Below are 26,826 nucleotides of genomic sequence, written 5' to 3' on the forward strand. Positions count from 1 at the left end.
GCGCGGTACGGAATTCCTGCCCAAGTGTGTACCGACAACGGACCTCAGTTTGCTTCCCAAGAGTTCGCGGAGTTTGCACGGCGCTATGACTTTGTCCATATTACTTCGAGCCCTGAATTTCCGCGGTCGAATGGTTTGGCCGAGAAAGGAGTACAAATAGTGAAGCGCATTATGAAGAAAACTGCAGAGTCTCGTGACGACTTCTGGATGGGTCTTTTATCATATCGCGCGTCCCCATTAGAGGACGGACAATCACCGGGAGAATTGTTGCAGGGTCGTCGGCTGCGCACTACTCTGCCTGAATGCAGCGTCGACCAGGAGCGCCCGGTAGTCAAGCACCGCCAGTCGTCCAAGGGCAAACTACTGCCTCCACTGCAGCAAGGAGACACGGTGCGAGTTCGTGACGACCGCCAATGGTCGCGCAAAGCGATGGTTCTCCAGAAGGTGGCTCCACGATCCCACATCGTGAGAATGGACAACGACCGTCTTCTAAGGCGTAATAGGCAACATCTGCTGCGAACCCAAGAGCACTACAACGTCATCGATGACAGCGACGACGACGCGGACATCCGCTCCGAGGCTAGAAGAACTTCAAGTCCTGGTACCGCCGATGGCCAGGGTGAGCCACGTGATGGACTTGCCGCAAGCACTCGGCTCACAGCATCAGGTGCAGCTGGTGGATCAAGCATGGACTTGCCACGTGATGGACTTGCCACAAGCACGCAGCTCACAGCATCAGGTGCAGCTGCTGGATCAACCATGCCAGCCATTCCACGCAGGACAACCCGGCCACGCATGGAACCTAAACGGCTGACTTATGATCACAAGTTTCGGCAAATTTCTTAGAGCATTGTCAACACTGATCTTTTCACAGAGGAAAGATGTATCAGATGTGGCTATCAAGCAAGCGGCCTGATAACATGTCAACGCCCCTTCTTCCTCTCCCTTTCCCTCGCTGCAGCCGCAGCTATAAATCTATGCGCAATAAAGGACCGGGCGTCTTTTCTGGCCTAGCTACTGATGTGTAGCGTCTCTGCATGAAGCGATCGATACAGTGCTCACCGTCAACTGACAAAAATTTATTGGTACACGCAATATATGCAAATCAGAAAACAAAAGAACAGAAAAGCACATGACATGCGCAGTCCAATTCATGACTACAGCACTACATTGTTCGAAGAAACGCGCGTTCTGTGGAGACATAGAGATAAGACAGCCCGGGAGATTATGGAGGCTTTTAAAATAAGTCAGCCGATACATGTGTGAGCGCGCCTTCGCTGCTGTTACTTGATTTAGAGTTTGAGTACCTTGAAAATGCACTCTCCTTGTGATGCGGTATGAATCGCGGTGTTGCTTCATGTGCTCTTTTTCTGGCTGAATGCTGTAATCGTGAACTGGACTGCGCATGTCATGTGACTTTCAGCTGTTCTGTTTTCTCTTTTATATATATTGCATGTCCCAATAAATTTTTGTCAGCTGATAGTGAGCACCTGTTCTACGTCTCTGTCCTCATCCCTGTGGTGCCTCGTTGACATGGATCTGTACATTCCTCTGGACGCCCTTAACAGCCTGTCAGAAGCTTTAATGAACTTAAGAGGGCTACATTTGAGAGGAAACGCATTGTGTTGTGCGTCCACCTGAAACACCAGAAGAGTTTTGCGCAGAGCAGTAACCGGGACAACGGAGAGCTTCACTAGCCTCTCAGGTAAGGCATCTTGCTCGAACTAAATTTCAGCGACGTGGCTTTAGCGATGTAGAAGTTGCGATGACCAGAAGCGCCACATTTGACCGGAGGGTGTATAACTAGGGGCTGGAAGTTTCGGTTTGAACCCAAAAGAAAACTATAAAAGTACGCCGAATTCAGTTTTCGAAATTCGATTTCAACCGAGAAACGTTAATATTCTTAGCATGCAAGGCATAGCTATATGGTTTTTGAATGCGGGTTACACTCAGTCAACCTGAAAATTAACCAAGTAGGAAAGCCAGGGGCGTGATGCGATGGTGGTATCGTTGGATAAGCAGAGCAGTTGTATGGCCTGAGGTATTGCTCCTCCACCTTACGTTTTCCCGGGAAGCATCACCTACTCGCCGCCTTGTATTTAAGCACTGTTTGTTACCATCACCTGCTTAACACAATTATTTGGTTAAGTAGGTTAATCAGCTGCAGGACATTGACAGGAAATTGCGCATGGGCGTCAAGAAAAATTGTTCCGGCTATCGCGATGATTAATTAGAAGCTCCATCGCTGTCATCAATATGCAGTTCACGTGACGGCCTGCCCTCGCAACCCCGCGCGACAACCCAAAGATAACGTATCAACCTAGCTCGTAAAAATAAACCCACTTCAGTATTTGTCTACCGGCTTTAACTTGTGTTACTCTCTTAAAGGGAAGCTGAAATGGTTTTATGAGAATTCGAGATTATCTAAGAATTCGAATCTATGGAGGTTCTAGAGAAAGCATGCAAAGTATTTTTGCACTAGCATCTAAATTGGTGACGTAATCGTCGGTTAAAAACGCGACGATGTTCAAGCTTCTCCTTACTGCGTTGGGGAAGTGCGAGGAAACTCGTCCAAAGCAGCACAAATAATCGGCCCAATATCGGAAACGCATTGAAAAAGGACGGTCCTACAACGGCTTGGGGCAGTGACGTCATCCTCGCCGAAACTTCAGATGTCCGCTGCCTTCACTTGCATACTGCTGTACGTCTTTCGATGCCGCCAAGCAATGCTTCGTAAGCTTCACCTTCAATGGAGTTGGTTTTCTTCTATGAAACAACTGTTTATTCGGTGGAAACGTAGCGCCGTCGTACGTTACGTCATTATCGGGGCCTCTGATCGTCGCTGTGCACTGCAGAGAAGCCTGAACGCTGTTTCACATGCAAGCGAAAATGCTACCGAATTCTGCCGCCGTGGCGGAAAAACCTGTTTTGAGTCCTCGCTGCGACGGGCGGCGAGGTTCCAACAAGTTGGAAAGTTTCGCTGCGACGCGCCGCTCAATCGCTCATTCGCTTGCATGTAAACCAGCCTTTATTCGGCGATTACGCCGCAATTTCAAACGCTGGGGCAAAACGATTTCGCAGGCATTAACTGCATGTTTGACACATTGGGCCCTTTTAAACTCATCGAATTCTAAAACCTATTCACTTGCCCTTTAATAAAGATAGCATTTTTTTCTACAAGCACAATTGCAAGTACTATCATTTGCACGTTAATTACTGGTAAATAAATGGTTCAGGATGACAAAAACACCGAGGGAGACGTTGACTTCTGCCGACACATAATTGCTGCTTTAAATTTTCATTTAATTTGTTTCATGCACTGAAGTACAGCCCCCGTCAAAAGTATACAGCCCAAGGGGTTTGCTTCTAAGCTGTCTAGCGGGGCTCCCATGCACATCTAGCAGTCCAAAGCTTGGGAGGATTGCGGAAGCGAAGCCTTTCCTCTTTCGAGAGGTTACTGTCGCTGGGGATGCATGGCATACAGTACGCGTGACAAACAAATCCCTTGGGCTGTATACTTCTGACGGGGGGCGCACATGGAGGTGCGAGAGAAAAAGCTGCCTTGTGGACAGCTTGACAAGATCTCACCCCGTAATAAATTAACCGAAGTCACAGAAAAAAAATCAGTATTTCATTCGCCGAAAATAATATTCGCCGAAAAAAAAACCAAACCTATCGTTCTGACAACTGTATCTTACCGGTACTCACTTACGGGGCAAAAACGTGGAGGCTAACCAAAAGGGTTCAGACTAAGTTAATGACAATGCAGCGAGCTATGGAAATAAAAATGATAGGTGTACGTTAAGAGACCGGAAGCAGGCGGAATGGGTGAGGGAACAAACGCGGGTTAATGCCATCCTAGTCGAAATCAAGAGGAAAAAATGGGCTTGGGCAGGGCATGTAATGCGAAGGCAAGATACACGCTGTTCCTCAAGGGTAACGGAGTGGATACCAAGAGAAGGCAAGCGTAGCATGGGGCGGCAAAAAGTGTGCAGATGAGATTAGAAGTTTGCGGGGACATGGTGGTCGCACCTGGCAAAGGACATAGTTAATTAAAGAGACATGCAGTGGGCGTGGTCAGGCTGATGATGATGATCGTTCTGAAATAAAAATCAAGAAAGTGAGAACCGATAAGTCCGACCCTTATGCATAACCTAAAGCGGGAAAAGCAGGAGATACGATGGCAAAGGAAAAGGAACAGCGGGGGTCAAAAAATCATGCGCAGTATCAAGTGTATTTGGTGCTTCCCTGAGTGGCTAATCCCCCTTATGAGTATGTGTCATATCCCTAGGTCACGAACAAACAAACAAAACTAGGCAAGAACGAATGTAGAACGTTAATGAACGGATCTGTGTGAAGATCATCTTAGGAAGTGGGAAGGAGGAATCTCGAAAGAGAGTTCGAATTTAGATTTTGAACATAGGTCGAAAGAATCGTGAATGAGGTTTGAGCAAAGAGCAATGAACTTAGAAATACATGTGATGAAATTTTACTGCACTAAAAAGATCTCTCCCGATAGAAGTAATTGAAGCTCGGTAGGCCGTCACATGCTCGTTTCTGCCTGGGGATTTTATTAGTAACCTTCCCTTCAGCTCCATTAATGAAAAAAAAAATTCTTGAAGTTTACATCTAGGAAGAGAATTGGCCAATAACTGCGGTCAGTGCGGCCACCCAGATGTATGGCTTGCTAACAAAAGATGTAAGCTCATAGACATCAATGCATTTTTACCTGAATAGCACTGCATAACCAAAAAAACTACGAGAAATAGGGTGTCGCTATTGTGATCTCTATAGGAAAAAAAAAAACTTCCTCAAGCCGGTCCTAATTTAGTTGTGAAACGCCCGCTTTCTGCCGCTCTTTGGCGCTGCAGTCGTACGATACATTGTTATTTTTCAGGCGCATAGCGGCACATATCTACATTCGGGGACCGGCCCAAATCGGAAGGCATCCCCGCCAGCCCAGAGTGCAATCTCCACTTCTTTTGCTGATGCATATGCGGTGAGGACACTCGCAGTACCAACCACTTTAAAACTGCTAGGACCCGTGATCACTGCCACCATGATCACCATCGTCATCCTCATCAAAATAATTGTATTCAAAAAGGGGCTTTACACTGATAATACGAAAGTAACCACTTGCGTTATAACTGAACAAATACAAATATGTAACTGAGCATTTTTTTTTTGCACGTTTCGTGCCGCTAAAAGACACCCTCGCGTTAAGATAGGTCCCCCTGTACTTTCTACTATCCCCTCACCTCTTTCTTTTCACTTCTACACGCTACCTGCTATCCTTTATGTCCGCTGCCCCAGCTCAGGTGCTCCCAGCAGCGATATCAGATGCCGGGGCTAGCAAAAATTCTTTTTCCTTCCATATTCAATGCATAATAAAAACCACTACTACTACTACTACGACACGGATCGCGCTGCAATGGTTCAAACATGGCAAGTCCCAGCAACATCGAGCACAAGCGACGACAACGACGAAGTCAACAACCGTCAACGGCCAACAACAACGCGCCACTCAGCGCGTGTCGTTTACCGTTGGCGCGTTTTCCGAGCTCTGAAGGTGGGCCTTTCAAAGCCTCCTCGCCAGTCGGTCTGCTGTGCCCGGCGCCACTTGTGGTCGGACGCTCTCTCGCTCGCTCACCCTGCCCTGCTGACCCTAAGCTGTGAGGAGGCATCGAGACCAGAGATGAGCTCCCCTGCCGTGGCTACCGTGGACGCCAACGCCGACGCGTACAACCTCATCACCATCTGGTCCGAGGCCGGTCTGCTCTTCACTGACCTTGAAGGCCGACAGCCGGCGTTCGCCCCCGGAGCCGCTTCCCGAGCCATGCCCGGACTGAGAGAGCAGAGGAAGGCCCGCCAGTTCTGCGACGTCGTCTTCAAGGCTACGGACGGAGAAGAGGTGTGGGCGCACCGGTTCGTCATGGCAGTCAAGTGAGCTAACGCTCTTTTCTTGCCCGAATGTCCTCTCGGACCGTTTCGCCTGCAGTGCTGCAGTGTTGAAGGTGTCCGTCACACATACTGTAACTGACGCAGGCTTTGGCCATTACTGACCCTTAGCGTGTACGTTATTCAAATGGTGGCGTTATTTATTCATTATCGGTTAACTCAAAGTCAAAACGAGGACTCTGCGTCTGTTACATATTCAGTAAGACATTTTGAGCCCGTATGCCTTACGCATCCGATAACGGAAACATTCGGAGCCCATTGTTCATGAAGAATGTTCACGAAGAACTGAAGTGATATAGGAAGAATGTAAACTACGATTAAGATCGCCCGTCGTTAGGCTACATCGATCAGACGAAGCGTTTAGTTGGTATCTTTTTAGTTGGTTGGCGCATCTAGAAGTAAAAACGCGTTCCCGTTTAGTGCGCGGTCTTCTATAGCACAGCCACGAAAATTCATCAGGCTGACTCTTTGTTTTGTTTCTTTAGCGTGTACTATGGCAGCCAAGCAGAGCTACTTTGCTTCTTGTTTATTCATGTGAGGGGCTTTGCCTTTTTCGCGTTCCTCTCGCCGCCCCTCACACTGCAGGTTCTCCGGCTGCGGCAACCTCTTCAACGTAACCAAAGAGGCGATGACCAAAGACCAGGATCAGGAGAAGCAGGAGTGGATGCCACCCATCCGCGTGGTCGTGAGTGACATGAGCAGCGACATGCTCGAGCTGCTCGTCGACTTCGCCTACCAAGTGCCCCTCCACGGACGTATTGGGCTACACAACGTCGGTCAAGTGCTCGAGATGGCCGAGAAGTACAACGTGAGTTGGGGACATTGAACAAGACGGAGTCCAGCTGTGCGCTGACAGTGCGCTGCTGGCGACACAGGATCAACTGCTTGACAGAAGGGTTGATGGATACCTGCTGTAACCTGTAGCATGGGGCAGCATGTAGATAGATACAACGGTAGATGAATGCACACGACAAGAACTAGCCCAGCCAGATGCCATGAACAGCTGCTGTTTGAGACGGAGAGAGCAAGGACAACAGGAGGCTGTTACGATAGCGAAGCTCACTGTCCCCATGCTGTGACTAAACGTGTTTGAAGATGGACACATGGAACAACTGACCTGCAGTCGGATATAACTCCAGGATAAAGCGGAACTAGACCAACCAAACTGCCATTCATGAAGTTTGGTAGTTTGGTGGGTCGAGTTACCATTATCCCTCAAGAGAAAAGTATACAACAGCTGTATCTTACCGGTACTCACCTATGGGGCAGAAACGTGGAGGCTAACAAAGAGGGTTCAGCTTAAGTTAAGGACAACGCAGCGAGCTATGGAAAGAAAATGATAGGTGTAACGTTAAGAGATCGGAAGCGGGCGGAGTGGGTGAGAGAACAAACGCGTGTTAATGACATCCTAGTTGAAATCAAGAGGAAGAAGTGGGCTTGGGCAGCGCTTGCGATACGAAGGCAAGATAACCGCTAGTCCTTAAGGGTAACGGAGTGGATTCCAAGAGAAGGCAAGCGTAGCAGGGGCGGCAGAAAGGTGGGCGGATGAGATTAAGAAATTTGCAGGAATACGGTGGCCGCAACTGGCGAAGGACAGGGTTAATTGGAGAGACATGGGAGAGGCCTTTGCCCTGCAGTGAGCGTAGTCAGGCTGATGATGATGATGACCCACCAAGGAGGCCTTCCTACCAATGGTATTGGCCTATTGCAACGTCGTTAATGTCAACCACGTTTCACTTACCACGGCCGCTAATAGATGCGCGCTAAAACATGCGAGGTGGTTAAGTGCGACATCATGAGAATCGGTCGATGCCATTGGTTGCAGGGCCTCTTTTGAGTGCCATCTCTGGCTTCATTCTTGAGTTATATTAGACCAGTGTCGTCTCTAACGAAGCGACAAAGTGTGGCTTCAAATACTGGACGGGACCCACGGCAGCGGGAGAATTCCTACAGACGCTGGAACGAGAAGATTCGAACTGTCGTCACTGCAACTTAGCGTGTCCAGAGAGGCAGTGTGTTAGTGCCGAGGCCAGAACCGCAAGGATAGCGACTGAACCGACATTCTCCTATTGGCCGAAATTAGGGTCGCTAAAAAGGGACGAAGAACAAGAGAGTAAGATGACAGAATAGTGACAGAAGACTGGAATGTTAAGTCGTTCTAATAAAGAATGGGTAATTAAGATAGGACACCGCACAGTACAAGATGACAGTAGGAGAAAGCTGTCTAGACTAGCGGTGAGGACGCTACGCCACATCCCAAATTATGGGTGCTAAAGCATAGAGTGACAGAAAGGAGCACGATACTGTATCAAGCAGTTAGGATGCTTGCGGACTGTGGCTGTAACCATAATTGGTTCGTCTGTTTAAGCTTTCTAGTTTGCTTTGATTCTTTACGCCTATACGCTCGTTCCTGCTCGAAAGCAGAAGGCCGCTAGACCTAAGTGCTGAAATTCTGCACATCTGTGAGAAATATTTTACATGCATGCATCGTCTTGAGTGTCATGCCTCGATGTATGCATGACTGAGGATATGAAAATCAATAAGTGTACAAAAAGGGTCGTACAACTTGTCGAGGCCGGAGGGAAGCCATCACCAGGGATACGAAGACGGGCCTCTTGTCATGGGGATGCTGCGTGGCAGCTGACGTGTGCGGTGTTGTCACTTGCGGCATCACTGCTGGGGGCTTCGACTGTCGCAGACTGGTTATATGTGGCTCCCGGAGGTCCGATGCTGGTTGCCCCAAACCTTTGGCCCAGGTCCACCACGCAGAGAAGACGTGTACAGGCGGAAAAGTTCAAACGGGTGACCTTCGGGTGTCTTGAATGTCTCAAGTGGCTCCTTCAGTGCAGCTGTGGTTGCGACGTCGTGAGAATGGGCGGGGTAGGTGTTGCGCGTCTGCTTATATTCCGGTCTCGAAAGAGTGCGAATGATGACGGTTTAGGACGACACAAGTAGCATCCGAGGCTCAATAGGCTGACGGATGAAGAAACTGGTGGGAAGATCAGCAGAGTAGCACTCTTCCAAAGGGAGGATGAAAGCCATGGATCCCATGCTAGCAAGCAGACGTGGTTGTGTGACCAGTTTCGGCCTGTGCTCAGAAATGAGAACACGTAAGAGAGTGTGCCCGGCGCCGAGTCAACCAAAATCGCGCAGGACGGAGTAGAGATGCTCAGATGTTGGCGGTTGGCATACTTCTCGCGGACTGTGACGCATTCGGTCAAGCTAACCGATGGAATAATCTCAGAATGCGGGTAACAGGTAGCAATATGCTACCGAAGCAGTACGAGTCTTTCAGAAAGGTGACAGAGCAATCTTGTGGTATGAGTCTACATTTCCGGGTGGACACACCATTATTCAGCAAATTAGACAGGCCAAGGCTGGTGGCTGCAGCAGATGGTCAGGCCCATAGGCTCTAGGTCTTCTTGCGCAAAACTTGCTATCCTTGGGTAGTCTGTTTACCCATGGAACCGGAGAAACGTGAAGAAGACGTGATTGAGGCGTGTTGATCTATCATCAGCCTCTGCATACAGCGCATTCCTTCCCAGTATGCGTAGCAGCCCTTTGAGTCTCGCTTAACCTCGGGCACTTTGCGGGATGTGACCAACTGACGGTTTGTTGAGGACTCCAGGTGCAAACGTTTGCGCACATAGAACAAGTAGTGTAAAGGGTCGGTCCGGTCAGTCCCTTCGTTCACGAAGGTGCTGCTGTGGACAGAGTTTAAGCAGCCACGTCCGAACGGAGCATTGGTGCCAGCGTCGAGCCATTAAGCAGAGAGACAGGTCCATGAAGCACGATGCGCAGGGGTCAGCTGCGACGGAAGTGACCTTTCTGTACGCGTGCTAGAAGACATCGTGGATCGTGGAGTTACGACGACGATCAAACTGGGGTGGCTCGGGACCTTCGCCGGCATGAACCGAATACAGAAATCAGGAGCGTAGAGTCGCATAATCGGTGAAGAAACGGTTGCAAGGAGGGTCGGTTGCTGGACACTGCCCGTCGGAGGCAGCAGCGGCGTAACTTTCGTAGTCGCCATGGAGCGGCTCATCGTAGATGTCGACGAGCCAACGTGCAGGCGTTCAGCACGCTGGCAATCGGGAGAGACGTCAGTCTTAAAAGAGGAGGCTGGAAGACGAGGGTCTCGATGCACGGTGCTACCAAGCAGACGTGGTTCTGTGACCAGCTTTGTCCTGGACTCAGAAATGAGGAGAGATAGCGCAGCTATGGCTGCACGGTGCCAAGCCAATCAACCAGCGCGATGAACAGAGTTGAGATGCCCGGCTGTTGTCTGCGAGCGTGCGTCACGCGGACTGATGATGTCCTCAGGCTTAATGGCACATACCCACGGCTGCGCCCGCTCCTGTCGCTTCGTTGTCGTTGATCTGGGTCAGTCACAAGTTAAAAAAAAGAAAATTAAGCGATGGCCCTTCCCGTGCATTCAAGTGATAAAATTGACCATGACAAAGATTGTTATTGAGAGATATAAACGTGATGTCTTACACCATTTATGATTGCTCAGATGTTTAATATCTATTTATTAGGACTGATGGAATCGATAAATGATATGCTATTTATCGATTTTCCCAACGTCTAACCGTGTCACCCACGGGATGGTGGTGAAGCACCAGCGAGAGCACCTGGCTAGACCAATAGAACTTTTCTCAACAACAGCGATAAAACAAAAGATAACTTGTTACCGTGCAGCTACGAACTCGGCGACGTTATCATCAGTATCATCATCGCCACAAGTGTCCCCTTACCACAAGCAGCCGTGTTCCTGACACCGAACATTGCAGCCAAAGGCGTCATTCATTTCCTCTGCAGCCATGTCATGCTGTGCATATTTGCGTTTTTAAAAGCTGTCAAGGAAAGTCACGGCGTCCAGGCTACCGCTTCTGCCCTCCTGGAAACGTTAACGGCCAGAAATCAGGGATTAGGGAAATGAGGATGCCTGGTCTTGCTATTTTTAAGAGAGGCGGTTTACACGTCGATACCAGGACACGATCATGGACACTTGCGTGAACCAAGGGCCAAAAATGGGACCTATTTGAACTTCATGTTTCTGTGAAAATTGGAAGATGCAGCCGGTAATAAATACAAAAAGTTCCCAGAGTACACATGAGCATGCGATTTGCACGGTGCCTTAACGCACGTGCAACGAATCTTCCGTTCGACTGGATAGTGGACAGCTATGACGTTGCCCTATTAATGCGCGCGTATAGAGTTTAGATGCAGGGGAACCTAGCTCATAATAATAGGGACATTACCATGCCACAAAAAGTTTTTTAACTGAAATAAGACAAAAGGCTTTTACCTGTAGATACTCTTTCCCACTTCGAGAAAAAAAAAATTATTCGCACTCCCTGGGCAGTCCTCGGAGTGATCTTCTCTGAAGACTCTTTTTCAGACTTTTCGCTTTGTGCAATAACTCCTGAGCTTCATTGGAATTTTATTTCACTTCTATTCACTCTGATGACGCAGATAAGCAAGATTCGCGAACACTGCATCAGCATGCTTAAGCAGAACCTGGAACCGGACTCCTGCATCGACACCTACCATCTGGCCCTCACCAGGGGATACAACAACCTTGCTGCAGATGCCCTTCGCTACCTGATCCGACATTTCGATGAGGTGTGAACTCCAGGGCGAACTTCAGCGACACTACCCGGGTTGCGCGTTTAGGATGCTGTAAACCGAAATATGTTGAAGAACAAGCATACTCCACAGACGGGATAAAACTACAGTAAAATGGAACGTTGAGCTAGTTGGTGCGTCATATTTCTAGAAACAGTTCAAAATATACGGACAAGCAAGCAGATGGGACGACCGTTGACTGTTCACGTGCGAGAAAAAGTGCACATAAGACAAGCAGGCAGATGCTTGAACATACGATTCAGGGAAGACAGCGGTTCCTTGATTAGCGCTCCGTCCTCGAGCTAGGCACTTCATCATAAAAAATGTCGCCACGTATCCAGGCTTCGCCAGGCTTCGGTGTTCTGCAAGCAAAAAGATACAATAGCAAGAGTATTGAAAGAAGCATACCTTATCCACAAGAATCGTGACACGTGTGTAAGCACCCCGTCTGTTGTTATTCATGATTGTCAAATTTCCTATCTAGACGAGCCTGAATGAATTTCAGTGCTTGGTTTCTTATCTGCGAACATGCGCACTTGATCACGAAATTCTACTTTTTTGTGATCTGCTGGAATACATCCTTCAGTTGATGGTAAGCGTTGGCTCCATCTATTTGTCTGTCCGTGTCTTTGGCGCTGTTTCCACAAATACCGCGAGCTACACTTCAGCCGTGCAGTCTAAACAAATAGAATTGAATTTCAGCATATGCGTAAACTCTATCTTATTTTCTACATTGCCTTATCTTCTTGTCTTACCTTATCTGTTATTAATGTCTAAATTCTTCGTTAACAGATGAATATGCAGATGCAAACCTATCGGGAAGGTTGCGAGAAGCATCATAAGAAAACTCACTGGTTTACTTTCGAAGGCCTCACGCGGACCCGTTATGAGGGCAACCTGCTTACGCGCAACATTAGACGTCATATGTAGGTGGCAGCACTCATACCTTCGACTTAATTGCATCGTTCAGTTGAAAAAGTCGTTTTTCTTTCTCTTGGCACAGGTCTGGGAGAACGATGAGCAGTTCCAGTCTCTCACCCCTGAGGAGCTGCGGACCATCCTGATGGACAACCGGCTACACGCGCCTAGCGAAGTGGACGATACTTTCCGCTCGATCCTCAAGTGGATATCCACAGACGTAGCGGAGCGGAAGAAGTACCTCGCTCAGCTTCTGCCCCTCGTGCGATTCGCGAGGTGCACCGTCTCGTGAGTTCCACGTCGCCCTAGGCCTAATTCCGCGGTGTGAGCGCTCTGATTGGCTCCGAAGCCGGAGGCAGAACAGCAGGCTGTACGGTTTTCCACAGTTGCCGGTAGTCAATAGACGCCTTTAGCATACCGTGTACCGTGTTACTCTTACCGGCACCGGAGTACCGGGAGCCCGCTGTTGGATAGATGCGGGTTAGGAGTCATTGCTAGCTCGCTGCTTGACGAAACCGCGGTCAAGCTTCAAACCCGTTCCCACCACCACCAGGACATGAGTGCCGTCGAGTCAAAGAGTTTGGTGATGGGGGGAAGATTACTAGAGGGTTTATTTAAATTTTTACATCAAAGCGAATAGAAGTGAGACTGAAGTGAGACTCTTCTGCCGCATTCGTTGTCAACTTTTATATCCTTCTCGTTCCCTCAAGTCTCTAGGTTGAGGACGCCCACGAGGGAGTGGGAGGGGCCTAGAGCTTTCTCTTGTGCGCAAAAACACAACGCCGCACTTGGGGTCACGCCCCCGTCACATGTTGAGTCTGAGGGAAAGAAGGTTGCCGTCGAGGTAGAGGCGACTGCGGTAGGTGGTTTCCGGCCAGCCGAAGGTTCCTGCGGGTCACCGACATCTGTTGTTCATCATATCACACCCGCCGCTCGAGGCCGGAACGCGAGGTCACGAAAAGGTCGGAAAGTGGTCCCTCGTCCTTGGAGATGTTCGAATGATGCCCGCCAGCTTGTCGCGGTGCTTGGCATGCCAAAGAGACACAGGAACCGAAGCCCTTTGTTCCCCGGCACGGTCACAGCAATTGGGGAAGATAACGTCCGTCTCCCCGCGGCGGCGGCGGCGTTCGACACGTGCGGACACTTCGGAAAGGGGATCTGGTTTTGCTTAAACTTCAGCCCCTTCGTTTTGGTCCTGCACTCCGACCGGGCAAACTCCATAATTGGAATCAGCTGTCTGAAGTTGCTCGCAGCCATATACAGCAGAAACAGGTGTGCTGGCTGGTTCCAAACGAGACCCGCTGACGTCGATCTCAACACCACCCACTGCCGGTGAGCATACGCTCATTGGTCCCCATGCTGCAGGCGCGTGAGCAGCTGCCAGGTACCTGGCGCCATCTGGCGCCATCAAGGCGATTTTGCGCATGCGCACTGGCTGCGCGCAGGCTCCCGGTACTCCGGTACCGGTAAGGGTAACACGGTACACGGTATGCTAAAGGTGCCTATTAGACAACTTTAGCGTGCCGCGTACCGTGTTACCGTTACTGCAGTACCGGGAGCACGTGCGCCGTCAGGGGCATGCGCTGATCACCTTGAGAGCGCCAGATGGCGCTAGGTACCCGACAGCTGCGCGCGCACCTGCCGCATGAGGGCCAATTAGCGCGGAAGCGCTAGAGGTTGGCGGGCTTTCGGTACTCCGGTAACCGTAACATGCTACGCGGTCTGCGAGAGGTGTCTTTTATCTAATTGCAAGTTATGAGCAACATCGCCCGGCCGCTAGTGGACTTGACCAGCCCTAATTTGAGCTGATCTGCTAGCCAACCACTAGAGGCCAAAAACAAAAGCGCAAATAAACAGACAAAACCATCATTGTGAAGAGAATTTAAGGTTGGTTTTTAAGTCAGTTTAGCAACTTTAAACATTCCAAAACGAGCATTTATGCTGTGTGGATTGTTTTCTTTATTTTTTAATGAGTAGGGTTGTCAGATTTGGACTAGAAAATACATCTCACCATGCGAAATTTGCCTATGACCGGCAATTATTATTATTTCAATTAATTTTTTCTGTTCGTTTAGTTTCGATTTCGACAATCGAACGGTGACTATGACGTACAAGAGGACTTGAGGTCACGTGAGGTGTTGCATGTAAGAATTTCACCGTAATCGCTGCTTCGTCGTATTGGTTCGCCCTTGGAGCGGGAATGAAAACAAATGAACAGCCAGCTATTACGTAAGCTGTTACTTAGACTAGGTATGCGACCATAACCCCTCTCTTACGCCATAGCTATCACTCGCTTATTTAAACCAAATCTGAGACAACATGCGACAAGAAACTGACAAGCGATCTATGGGCCGATCTGAGGGAAACGTTTAGCATTAGTCTTTCATTGTTCTTTGTATGACACGGCAAATTGGTCTTTTTTGGGTGGAGTACGGGCGAGTTGGTTGTTCAAGTTAACGTGGTCACAGCGCGAAAACGACATCAGGAAAGGGAGAACAGGACACACAGCCCTGACTTTCAACTCATGAGTTTATTCAAGGAAATAGTGAATACATACAGAAAACAAAGCATGACACCGCAGGAGAAAGAGACCATGTGACTGAAAAGGATATATTTACAATCCATGGGATAGGTATTCTATTTTTTTCGTAGTTAACTGAATAGATGGGTAGCTCCGATATGTAGTCTGCAATCTTGAGAATAAAAGACAGCATAATCTACCAGGGACGATTTGTCAATGCGCCTTAAGCGTTTTATCGATCACTACATGACTGACCATTCAGTTTTAAGCTTTTATTTTCTCTCGAGCAGAGAGTTCGACCGGGTCGTCACCGATCCTCAAGTCCAGGGTGACGGAGACAGCCTCAAAGTCCTCAATGCGATCCATCAGGTCGGTTGCTGGTCTGCATCAAGGTGGTTTACCGCCGTCTTAGAAACAAAGTGAACCTAAGGGATTTCGTCTGTGCTTTGTATATTCTTCACGCTCTCGTTCTCATTGGGCTAACAAAGTATCAGTGACAGCTGTGCCGTCAGCCTCTCCGCTTTTTCTTAGTAAGCGTGCGCATTTCCAGGCCCACATGGTCCGCATGACGACAGATGACGCAGTCCCAAAAGCGCCAAGCTCAATGCTGTACAGAAAGAAATATGCCCACGATGATGACTCGTGTGCAGTGGGTGGTAAATCTGACGAAAAGAACTGAGGATATTCTGCAGAATGAAGAAGTATCCACACAGATGTCGAAGCAGACAGAATAAGTATCTTAAAAAAAACAACAAAAGACAAGATGCTATGCCAAGTATTTTCCATGGTTCTAGACCAACTAACTGAAATGTCGGTTTTACTACAAGAATTGTCCACAACGCTTCAGGGTTTGGGGTAACGAAGGTAACGTGAGTGGATCCGCGGTAGATGTTGGTTATAAACGGTTAGACTGACGGCTTAAAAGCAGGTCAGTAAACAATATATATAAGTTTACAACTGAAAACCGTCACAGAGTTAAAACCAGCATAACCTGTACTTAAAAAGGACAAAATTCAAAGTAGCTGTTTTTAAGGTTGAAAGACTGGAAAAAAATTTACACAGAAAAAAGTGACGAGCCTTGCGGCTCACGTCATCACCCTGTACCCAAACTGGCAGGGTGCTTTCAGCATTCATTCATCCAGCCATCCACCTGCTCCCGGGCTCATATACTCGTTGAGACTGAGGTAGTCTGGAAGTTTTTTTCAATATTTCATTTCCCTACGCATGAAAAACCGTAAAGCGCGAAGAGATAACGAACTCTTTAACCTGGGAGTGGTTTCAGCAGCCTATTTCTCAGCGCATGAAAAAAGTTTTCGTCAGCGTCAGACTGCACGGCTTCGCTGCCATCTTTTCGTGTACAAAAGATGTGCTCGTTATAGCCGATGCGGAGAACAGATAACCAAAAGTAGCTTTTGGTAGCGGAGTGGATTCCAATGAGAGAAACGTGGGAAATACGACACTACGGAATTTGCCATGATAGGGCGGCTACAGCTACTGTAGTACAGGACTCCGAGTTCAGTGTAAGAGGTCTTTATCCAAATGTAGATGAAACGTGCCTATTACTTCGTTATAGCCGTAGCTTCGTTATAGCCCGTGTTGACCGAGCTTCCAAGGGGAATCGCTATTCCTTCGTTATATTCATTATTTAGTTATAAACTGTTTATTTATTACGAGGTTTGACTGTACATATGCAGACCAGCCTGCACTGTATTTGAGTCCTTATTATTCCGCACTGAATGAATTGCTTTGATGAATATGAATGGAGTTCATGAGGTGATGGCCGAAGACCATGGTCTGGGGTGTTCTTGATGCCGCATTCCCCGCACAGTCGCTGACTCGCCAGTCGATGGCACTGGGCGAGTGTGCTGGCGTCGACCTGTCCTCGAAGGTGTGGCTCACCCCGCGCATCCCCAAGGACATCCTGTTCCTGTTCGGGGGCTGGACGTCGGGTGCGACCAACAACATGCACGCCTTCAACTGCCGAACCGGTGCCTGGCGCCTCCTGGGAAACCAGTACACCACGCCCCGGTATGCAAAGCGCATTTTTATTGCAAAAGCAATACTACGCTCATGAACGGCCTTTCGCGTAGCGGCGGCCGGTAGCCACGCTTGACCTTTAGAATGACCTCTGACGTCACACCAGGGTGAGAGATGGGCTACCCAGTCGAGTCGTCGCGCAGCGGCGGCCGGTAGCCACGTGTGACCTTTGATGGCGTGCCATGCCTAGTGATGTCATAGCATGACGTCATGCCAGGGTGAGAGATTGGCTGCCAAGTCGAGTCGTCGCGCAGCGGCGGCCGGTAGTCACGCGTGACCTATAGACGCGGCGCGCCGCGTTCCTTCCGTTAGAGGCGCTGCGCTCGCTTTCGCAACCTACCAGGCTTAACCAAAGCTAAGCCCCCGATAATTTTTTTTATGCTAACATGCGCGTTCCCCCTTCTTCTTGAAGAAGTTCTGTCTGCACCGTTAAATGGGCGAATTGTTTCATGTTCTCAAGGAGAATAATGTAACAGACCCCCCTTATAAAAACGGTCTATAGACAGTCAATAGACTTCTTATAAGCTCTATTGCCTTCCTATAGATATTTATTTTTGTCTATTCATAGAATATAGTCTGCTAAAAGTATATGACCATAAATCTGTGGATTGTCTATAACATTTGTTTTGGCTATAGACTGTTCTCTAGGATTTGTCTATTAGAGAGTTCATAGACTTTATAGACAGAAGTTATAGACAGTCTATAAACTGTCTAAAAATTTTGTGATGGTGCAGACAAAAGAACTTCTCTAAATGTTGGTCAGCGCACTAAGGCCCCCCCTCCCTCATCTTCTCTACGTTGTGCTTCCACACACTCACGCTATGTCAGCCTCTCCTTGGCATTCTAATGCGCATGCTCACAACTTAAGCGTAAAAAATCGCTTGCAGTAAAAGACCCACCTACGAAGCCCATGAAACAAAAGTGATCCAAATGCAAATGTGATGCGCCTCTTTCCTTTTCACTGGCCACATGCTTCTGGGTTCTGTCAATGATATGACGACCAATGAGGCCAAAACAGACTGCGTCATATGGGTCCTTGTTACAAAGTTTTGAGGGCACTAAGACGACAAACGGAAAGAAGTGGACGAACAAGTCGGTGAATTAGTGCAATGTTACTCTCTACTTCTGTCTGTCCGTCGTTTTAGCGCCGCAAAATACGTAACTTAAGGAAATAGCCCACACGGCAAAACCTTGTTTCTTTTACCATAACTTCTGGGTTATGCGGTCGTCGGCGCAATGTGCTTTCCTCCCCCGCAGGGCGTACCATGGCGCGGCGGTTCTTAACTCTTGCATTTACTTCGTGGGCGGCTTCAACGGCCGCGAGTGCTACCACTCCGTCGTCTGCTTTGACGTCAACCTGAACCGATGGAGCCACAAGGCCAACATGATGCAAGCCCGCTGCTATGTCAGCGTGGCCACACTGCAGGCAAGGCACTACGAGAGCGAAGGCAACCAGATCTCTCTCGCATCTGCTCTTGTCCTTCCCAGTTTTAACGCGATTCTCGTCATTATAGCGAAACGAAGCATGCTCAACGGCCCTCTGGACAAGCCATTCGTCAGGGATGGCCTTTCTACAAATAGTGGTCCAGCAACGCCGGCTGCAGCGAGAAAGGCATACACGACGACCATGCATTTCAAATCAATATCACTCCAAAGATGTCGATTACGAAACTCTGAATCCGTCAAAACCAGGCATATTCCGCTGGCAGTGCTATGTAGTTTAGTAGGGTGAATCAAGAGCGAGTTAGTAACCTTTTGAGGCTCGAAATTTTATTCAAGCAGCTGAACGCTCAGACTATAGTTTACAGAGAATAAAACAAATGAGGTGTCGGAAAGAATTTGGCTTTATTTAAAATTAGCATGATGAGGAGTTGGCCCCTGCAGAGCTTCTCTTCGATGTTCTAAATCTCACATCCACAAGCCATTGCTATGCACTGTAGATGAAGTATGCGATAGGCTGACCTAGAAATATGCTAACAATCAGTTGTCGTTCACCCCTTTCAACCTGCGACGGCTGGTAAACCGGACCCTTTCAGTGTGTTTCCCGAACAAAAAGAAGGGAGGGCGGCCGCCTGTTCTTTTTATGTTATGACGTTCAAATTGCCTTGTCTTACAACAGATGATAACAGAAAGATCAAAGCTTGTGTGGTATGCGACAAAAAAAAAAAATTTTTGAAGTGTTGCTCTGCAGAAATGCTGCGAAGCAACTGGGCAATTAACTATCTCCAGTACTCTAAACAGAATGGAGTAAAAAGGGTGTAAACTGTCCTCTAGCGCACACCCTTCTTTAAAGAGTATGTATTCTCTTTTTACTGCCATATAGGCATGGAGGAAGAAAAACTAGGAGGGACTATGACGTCACAATCTTGAAGCCTAGTCATAAAAAATATAATGGAAAGCATCATGGGAAATAGGCCCTCACGTGACAAGGCAGCGGTAGCTCTTAGCCGGATTTCGGTTTCGCTCTCTCGGTGTACGAGCAACCGCGCGACCATCTGCTTGTGTTCACTGACGTCTCCGTGGTGAGAGCACACACTGCTCGCTCGCCGCTGCAGCCACTATCCCCGAGCGACGCGTGCGCTGACTGCGGCGCAGTGGAGATATTGGAGCACATGCTCCTTCGCTGTGCCGCGTCGCGAGATTCTCGCGGCCTGCAGCGCTGGGAATCATGCCGGACAATCTCGAAGCGCTTCTGTGGCCGCGCGGCAGTGCGCGCACCCGTGACAGAACAATGGTGAGCCTCTGTGCGTTCATCGAGCAGGCGGGCTTGACTTCCCGCTCGCTCTTGGCCAGGTAGTGCACACGTGACACGAACGCTCCGTGGGTGCTACCTCGGACTGTATACGCGGCCGGGCGCCCCACCCCGGCCGCTAGTGCAGTGTGGCGCGCGCGCGATTAGTCCGAGGCAGGACGCTACGATCGCGCGGCTATGTATACATACAGTTTACTTCTTTTTGTAAGTGATTGAGCGCAGTGGCCGGGAGACCCCGCGCAGGGGCAGACGTAAAGCCGCCGGCACTCTCTCTCGACAGCGAGAGAGAGAGAAATACTTCACTGCTGCATTTCACGTCGGAACCGCGTATGTGCGCGAGCGTATTCGGCACGACTTGTGCCTCGAGAATAGCGGAGAACGGCGGGCACATGGGCGGGCCGAAGTCCGCCTGCCCGAGAAATAGTATCTTGCGCAGCGCGCCGGAGCGCTCGTTAAACACGTTCGTCCACCGTGAGCGCTCTGGAAGCCGCTGCGCCCTTTTTTAGAGGCTCGATCGTTTCTTCGCCTACTCTCGAGTTCTCCGCTTATAGCATGCGCTGAAATAAACGCTCCGTATGTGTGTATAACGACGAAAGGAATTCCTCTCCATTCTCTTTATCAATCACAGTTGAACAGTGACGAGGTCGCGGCCGCACCCTTTGATGAAAAGTTTACCTGCAGTTTTCTACAGTGCACCCAAAAACTCAGAGTGTAATCAACAGAAGTGTTGAGACGCGGAGCCTTCAGACAACCTCGAGCTCGGTCGCATTCAGCCAAAGCTGCAACACAGGCGCTGCGCTTCTGCGCTACGTCGGAGCACGGACGTTCACTAAACAGCACCGCTGGTTGACAGTCTGGTAACTGTGGAGGGCCTATTTCCCAAGAGTCAGTGCGCAAAAGGGCCCTCGGCAGCGGCGTCAGAGGAGGATGGCTTGCAGAGGCTGAGCGCACTCCCTCCTAGTTTTTTTTACCTCCATGCATATAGGTGTATTCGTGTTTAGAGCGTGTGACGCACGACAAGTCCTCCCTTTGTGCTAAAAGGGCTTAAAAGAAATTCTGATGATGATGATGACGTTGGTGAACCCTTTTCTTCCTGTACCTGGTCTCTGCCTGGATTTCTTGTCTCGTCGCAGGGTCTAATCTATGCCATGGGTGGCTTTGATGGCCGCCTGCGGACTAGCAGCGTCGAACGCTACGACGCCAAGAAGAATCAGTGGACCCAGGTTGCACCCATGAATGACGTCAGAAGCGACGCTGCTGCCACGACGGCTGCAGGACGAATCTACATGTGAGCTTGGGGGAATGAATGTGATTTAGCGAAACTGGACATGCTTGCAACTGAAGGTCAGCTCGGCCGACAAGCAGAGGTTTTCTCGCCAAAGTAGTGCAGATCGATAGCTGGACATCACGCAAAGAAGCACTGTCATTAGGAGAAGAATACAATTTTCTGAAAGTATATTGAATGTCCCGTTAGCTTCACACAACTTGACTTGTTTTTGGGAGCTTTCTGGAGGGAAATGCTATTATTTATTGTTGAGCAGATATTTTGCCTCTCGTGTTTAGAACAACGAACTAGCTCTGGTGTGGGATATTACTCGTACTCTGGGGTGGGATATTAGGGGAATAAGGCTTTGGGAAGTATAAGGGGGAGGAAAATAAGAAACAAAGGCGTGTAAAAAAATTAAAGCATGTCAGTCATGAAATTGGGAAGCGGGCACTTCATGTTAAAATATAAATTCCATTTGCACTAGTGCTTAGCCAATAGGCTGTATTTTAAACTGGTGAAGTGTTCTCTGGTGGCATGTTACATCAAAACCGGTTACAGTCGGTGAACTGATTCGCTACCACTTTCCGTATGTATGTCTTGCTCTAAACTGTGTTGAACGTTGCCCTCAACCGCGCTCAGCCAACATCCACTGCAGAAGACACGCATATACTACGGACATGCAATTATTGTGTTGTGTTGTGTTGGGTTTTATGGCACATAGGGGACATGCAATTAGGCCTGCCCTTCGATATAGGTGGGTACTCTATCACACGAAAGCGGTTGATCGATCTAGTTAGTGTTCAGTTGATATCATAGGAACACTAATGTTCAGACACGGACAAAGGGACGAAATGGATGAAGGGACAAAGAAATACTCGCCCACGCTCATCCCGTGATCTCAGCTATATTACAGCAGCTTGCCTGCTCTTAGCTATGCACCTAACTTCTGCCACCTCATGGGGTACTTTTCCTTCCCTTGAAATATATTCTCCTACCCTGAAAGGCCGGCGGTCATGTGCTCTTCATAATATTTGGTCGCATAAAACCCATTTCTTTTTTATTTTAGCTAGGACATCATCAACCGGCATTGCTTCTCTAGTCCACGTCGCTGTCTTTCTGTCTCTAACAGTCGCATCACTTGAGGTTCCATTTTATATTGCGGTGGGTGGGGGTGGATAGGTTGGCCACATTTGGCTCAGAACAGGGCTAATTGGCCATCACTTTTATAGGCCTTTGTACAGCTGTGGAGGTAAGAGGGCTGCTACTGATAAGTAGCCGGGTATGCTTGTGTAATGTACAGCTCACAGCCGAGATGGCGCCACGTACACGCCCGGTTACGGGTTTTGGCATGCGTTCTTGAGAGCGGGTGCATATAGTATCCTTGAGGGTTGGGCGTGGTACGTAGAATGCATATTAAAAGCTTCGCCCCATCGATTGCTTTCTTCTTCTCGGCTCAGCGTGGGTGGCTTCACGGGTCGGGAAGTGCTGGACACGGTCGAGTGCTACGACCCGTCATCGAACACATGGACCAGGGTGCTGACGATGTCCACGCCTCGGAGCGGTGTCAAGGTCGCCACGCACAAGGATATCATCTACGTGATCGGTGGTTACAACGGCGTTACGCGTCTGTCCACAAGTACGCTTTTGATTTGTGACCACGCTTCTTGGATTACAAAGCGAGACAAGGTGAAAGAGAACTTGTGGTCTTAGTAGTAACGGTTTTGGTCCAATGGCTCAGCGGCAACCAAGAAGGCAATGCGCTAAACTCCAGCTTGTGATGTACAGCAGTGAAGCGTTGAAGCAATAACGCAAAATTCAAAGGGTCAAATGTTTTTAGGGGAATCCCCCAAGGTGGAGTAGATTTGTAATAAGGGAGTAATTACTCATTGGCATCCACCCAAGCGCAGCCATACGGCTACAAAGGAAAGCTATACAGCTTTCTCAGAAACTTCGTAGTTAAAGAAAAATTCGTCCTGGTCCGGGGTTCGAACCCGGAACCACCGCCACACCGGAGCAGTAGAGCGACTGCTCCGGTGTGGCGGTGGTTCCGGGTTCGAACCCCGGACCAGGACGAATTTTTCTTTAACTACGAAGTTTCTGAGAAAGCTGTATAGCTTTCCTTTGTAGCCGTATGGCTGCGCTTGGGTGGATGCCAATGAGTAATTACTCCCTTATTAAAATTCAAAGGATACAGCTGTTTCATTAAAATAGGTGTGCATGAAAATGAGCATATAAAACAAGTCAATGTCGCAAAGGAAGGTGTTCATCCTGCTGGGGAAAAAAAACAGCGCTGAGACGAGGGACTAAAAAAGAAGAAGACAACAGGACCGGCGCTTTGTCCTCCTTTGTCCCTCGTCTCAGCGCTGTTTTTTTCCCATCAGTATGTACCAACTAGCTCAACTCTCCGTTTTGCTGAAGGTGTTCATTTGGAATCCTGTGGCTCTGAACAAAAAAGTTTCGTTTTTTATTGCCCTCTTCAACGCTTTATCATTTGCGTTAGTTTTAGAACCACCATGTTGGAAGAATCTTGCCGTTTGTCCGTATGAAGCCTCTGTTGGCAGTAGGAAAGGTAGAGAGAGGGAACGTGGGAGAGGGCGGGAATCAATGGGTGGCTGGTGACGAAGAGGAGAGGGAAATTTCCTTCTCCACTCTCAGGGAAGTGGGAAAACGGGAGGGATAGCGAATAGAGGGTGGAAGGCGACGGGTGGCAGGTGGGGGATAGTGCAGCGAGGGCTTGGCGTGTCGCGCCACTCGCTCGCATGGTCTGAACCCTTTAGCGGCGGCTGCTGCTCCGTCTGTGGCGCGCATTAGTGCTAACGCGTACTCTGCCACATCAGTCCCATTGATCGTCTAAACTTTATTCATGCACGTTAGCTAGTCCATTAATTTGTATCCATCCATATAAGGCAGGTGCCCAGCGTGACAAACGCAGCGAGGGACAAGGGTAGAGGAAAGAAAAGGGGGCCTTTAGACGTCATGAGTGACGTGCTTATGTTTGGACCAATCAGTGATCGTCATTATGAGCGTTCAGCGTGAGAACGGTACCGTATACGCTCGAAAAGTGGCCTTGACAGGTGTCGGATCTATTCTATCCTTCCATCCTCATGTTCTCGCGAGGCCTCTACACCATTCTCGAAAAACCCATCTCCCTCCCTACAACAACTATTTCTTGTATGCCATCCTGCTTACCGCCACCTACAAGTGGCAACAGTCTGTCATCAGAACAAACTAATACTTTTTCCCTCTGCTTCATCCGTGTTTCTCTTTCCAGTGGAGCAGCTCGACACCAGAAGGGCTCGTTTCTCCGAGCTGCCCAGCATGAGCCAAGCCCGGAGTAACTTCGCCGCTGTCGTCCTTGAAGGGTTTATCTACGCGATAGGAGGCTTCAGCGGTGTGTATACGCGCGCTATTCACGTCTCTTGTGCATGCGCACGAGACAAAGAACACAGAGCATTCATCAAAGCGGCTCAGTCAGCCCATTCAGTAGGTGGACGTAATATAGACCCCACTGAATCAATCGGGTCGCCGCAAAGAGCGGAACTAATGGGGGGGGGGGGGGGGGTTCTATGGTATTCAGTCTGGTCAAGACATACATGTATGAAGTATAATCGAACTGACATACGTATCTGAAATCTATATTTCAAGATAATTATTTGGGAACCCTTCCACGAGGAACACGAGGACAAGACAAGTACGACAAGCAGCTCACATTTTGCCGCAGATTCTTTATCTGCCGTCTTATTTGCGCAATACTGCTGAGCGAACAAGGCTTATAGGGTAGCCCCGGAGTTATTCGACGGCCACGTATGCTGACGAAGAATTTATGTGGGAGGTTTTAGTGTGCAGCTAGCTTTCATCCTGTAGACATGTAGTTGCCAGAATAGAAAAAAAAAAGATTTCTTTTTCTGCTTTGAATTCACGTATGTTTGTGCCGAAAGAAGTGAGCCAAATTCAAGGCAAAAGAAACTGAGCCTTGTGTGGCATAGAGTGGGGTTAGAAAATTATCTGGCGAAAGTCATGTTAGAAGGCGTTCGCGAATTTTCTCGGGTATGGTCACAGGACGTGTTTAGTTAGAGATCGGTGGGAATTATACATTTCTTTATCTCGCTTGCAGCAAGCTTAGCCTCTCTGATTATGATGGTGAGGATGACATTCAGCCTACATTTTTGCTCATTGCTTTAGGACCATCCCAAATCCTTAAGAGATTCCATTGTGCCGTCTTTGCCGGAAGTAGCCTAGCAACAAGGTTTGTTTCATATCCATGTAGTGGAGCACTTATCCCACCTCTTGAGCTTTAAAGGCATCTAACGTAAACTGAAACATTATCCTCTCCTTTTGAGACATTTTGGTGTTTAGGGACGCCGTAAAGATTCCACTATACGGCTGAGAAGCAAACGCCGTTACTTGTTTAGTTTTGGCAAAGATGGTATATTGTAGATTTATGAATTGTTGATAACTGATTCATCTCAGCACCTGATTTAGAAATACATCCTCTGGAAACGGGCAAGGGTTGCAAGCTGATACGCTTTGCATGACACCCGCTTCACTACGCTTGCATTGCTCAGAGGCAATGGCGGAACAGATGCAAACAAGGCGAATACTTGTACATGCACAAAAATGAAGATGCAAGTGCAACCCAAGGCCATGGAAGCATCTCAAGACTGATAAAAAACAAAGCAATACATTCCAATACATTACAAAACGTTGCCATCTTATTATGCGAAACATAAGGAGCTCGTTGGCTCGTTTGGCGACGTCCAGTGTCACAGCTGGGTAGGTGCCAAGTGTCAGGTCACGTGACCACATATGGTGGGTTCGTATGACGAGGTGTATGACTAAGCATCACACTTCATGCGCGGTCGTGACAAACATGTAATGTGACGTCGTACAACCGAAACCGACAACCGGTAGGGACGTTACTGACCAGAAAATGAGAGCTGGGAGTGACGTCAGCAAACCGGAAGTTTTGAAAAACGCCTCGATGGGCTCCTTGTGCTGCAGCAACTCACGCTGGGAGGTGTCTAGGCGTCCATTCGTTGCCCATAATCACTACTGCGATTGTTTCGTTCGGTTTCAGGTTTGTTTATTGCTTACTAATAAGCTCCTCAAAAGGGGTGGTTCAGAAAGCAATAATTAATGACGCTCACCTTTAGTGATTTATTTCCGCCTTCACCGCCCCACTAGGACTGACGACCGTGTCTCTGGTCGAGCGGTACGACATCGAAGGCCGTAAATGGTATCCGGCTCAACCCATAAATATGAACTGCAGTGCCTCGGCGGCAAGCATCGTATACGATGTAGCCAATCCGGGTGAGTATATGCCTACTTTACCATACTTTCGTGTAATATACCTCTCAGCAGAAGAATTCCCGATCGCAACTGAACCGCATTGACGTAACTTCTATACCTAATTCGTGTTCACTGCAGGGCTAAAATGCAATTCAGCTTCATCAAAGAAGCAATAAAGTAATTAATCGCGATAGACTGTTCAGTCATATAGTACCTCTGAGGGCGAATGATATTAGTTGGCATTTTATTTGCAAAGGTAGATATTCCACAGGTCAATTCCTCGGCTTGCTTGCTAGAATATTGCGAGCATATCTAATGCGTCGCTAAAGTGAATTTCATCTGCTGCTGAATGTTGTACAGTAAATGTCAAAGGTCACCATTGGGCCTTCATTATGTGAACTAGTGCCTGTAATGTTTGATATATATTGCATGCCATCGGTTGACTTTGTCACT

General features: G+C 48.6%; 1 protein-coding gene across 1 annotated transcript; it reads left to right on the plus strand.

The window, feature by feature from the left end:
• The first annotated feature begins 5,695 nt into the window (after positions 1-5,695).
• On the plus strand, positions 5,696-26,583 carry LOC149351039 (kelch-like protein 10). The gene is made up of 11 exons (XM_089576963.1): positions 5,696-5,943; positions 6,544-6,766; positions 11,437-11,586; positions 12,593-12,795; positions 15,319-15,397; positions 16,857-17,056; positions 18,323-18,491; positions 20,951-21,105; positions 22,542-22,720; positions 24,356-24,475; positions 26,269-26,583. Exons 1-11 carry the CDS (start codon positions 5,696-5,698, stop codon positions 26,475-26,477), a joined length of 1,935 nt encoding a protein of 644 aa, XP_089433089.1. The 3' UTR covers positions 26,478-26,583.
• Positions 26,584-26,826: the final 243 nt, after the last annotated feature.

The sequence above is a fragment of the Amblyomma mixtum genome, chromosome 3 (assembly GCF_055824585.1).
Source record: "Amblyomma mixtum isolate Tamu chromosome 3, ASM5582458v1, whole genome shotgun sequence".
Classification (NCBI taxonomy): Eukaryota; Metazoa; Arthropoda; class Arachnida; order Ixodida; family Ixodidae; genus Amblyomma; species Amblyomma mixtum.

Excerpts from the sequence above, each read along its gene's own strand:
- LOC149351039 (XM_089576963.1), top strand. The coding sequence starts at position 5,696 with ATGAGCTCCCCTGCCGTGGCTACCGTGGACGCCAACGCCGACGCGTAC. Across the intron at positions 6,767-11,436 it reads AGATGGCCGAGAAGTACAAC|ATAAGCAAGATTCGCGAACA; the intron begins GTGAGTTGGGGA and ends CTGATGACGCAG. Across the intron at positions 11,587-12,592 it reads TGATCCGACATTTCGATGAG|GTCTGGGAGAACGATGAGCA; the intron begins GTGTGAACTCCA and ends CTCTTGGCACAG.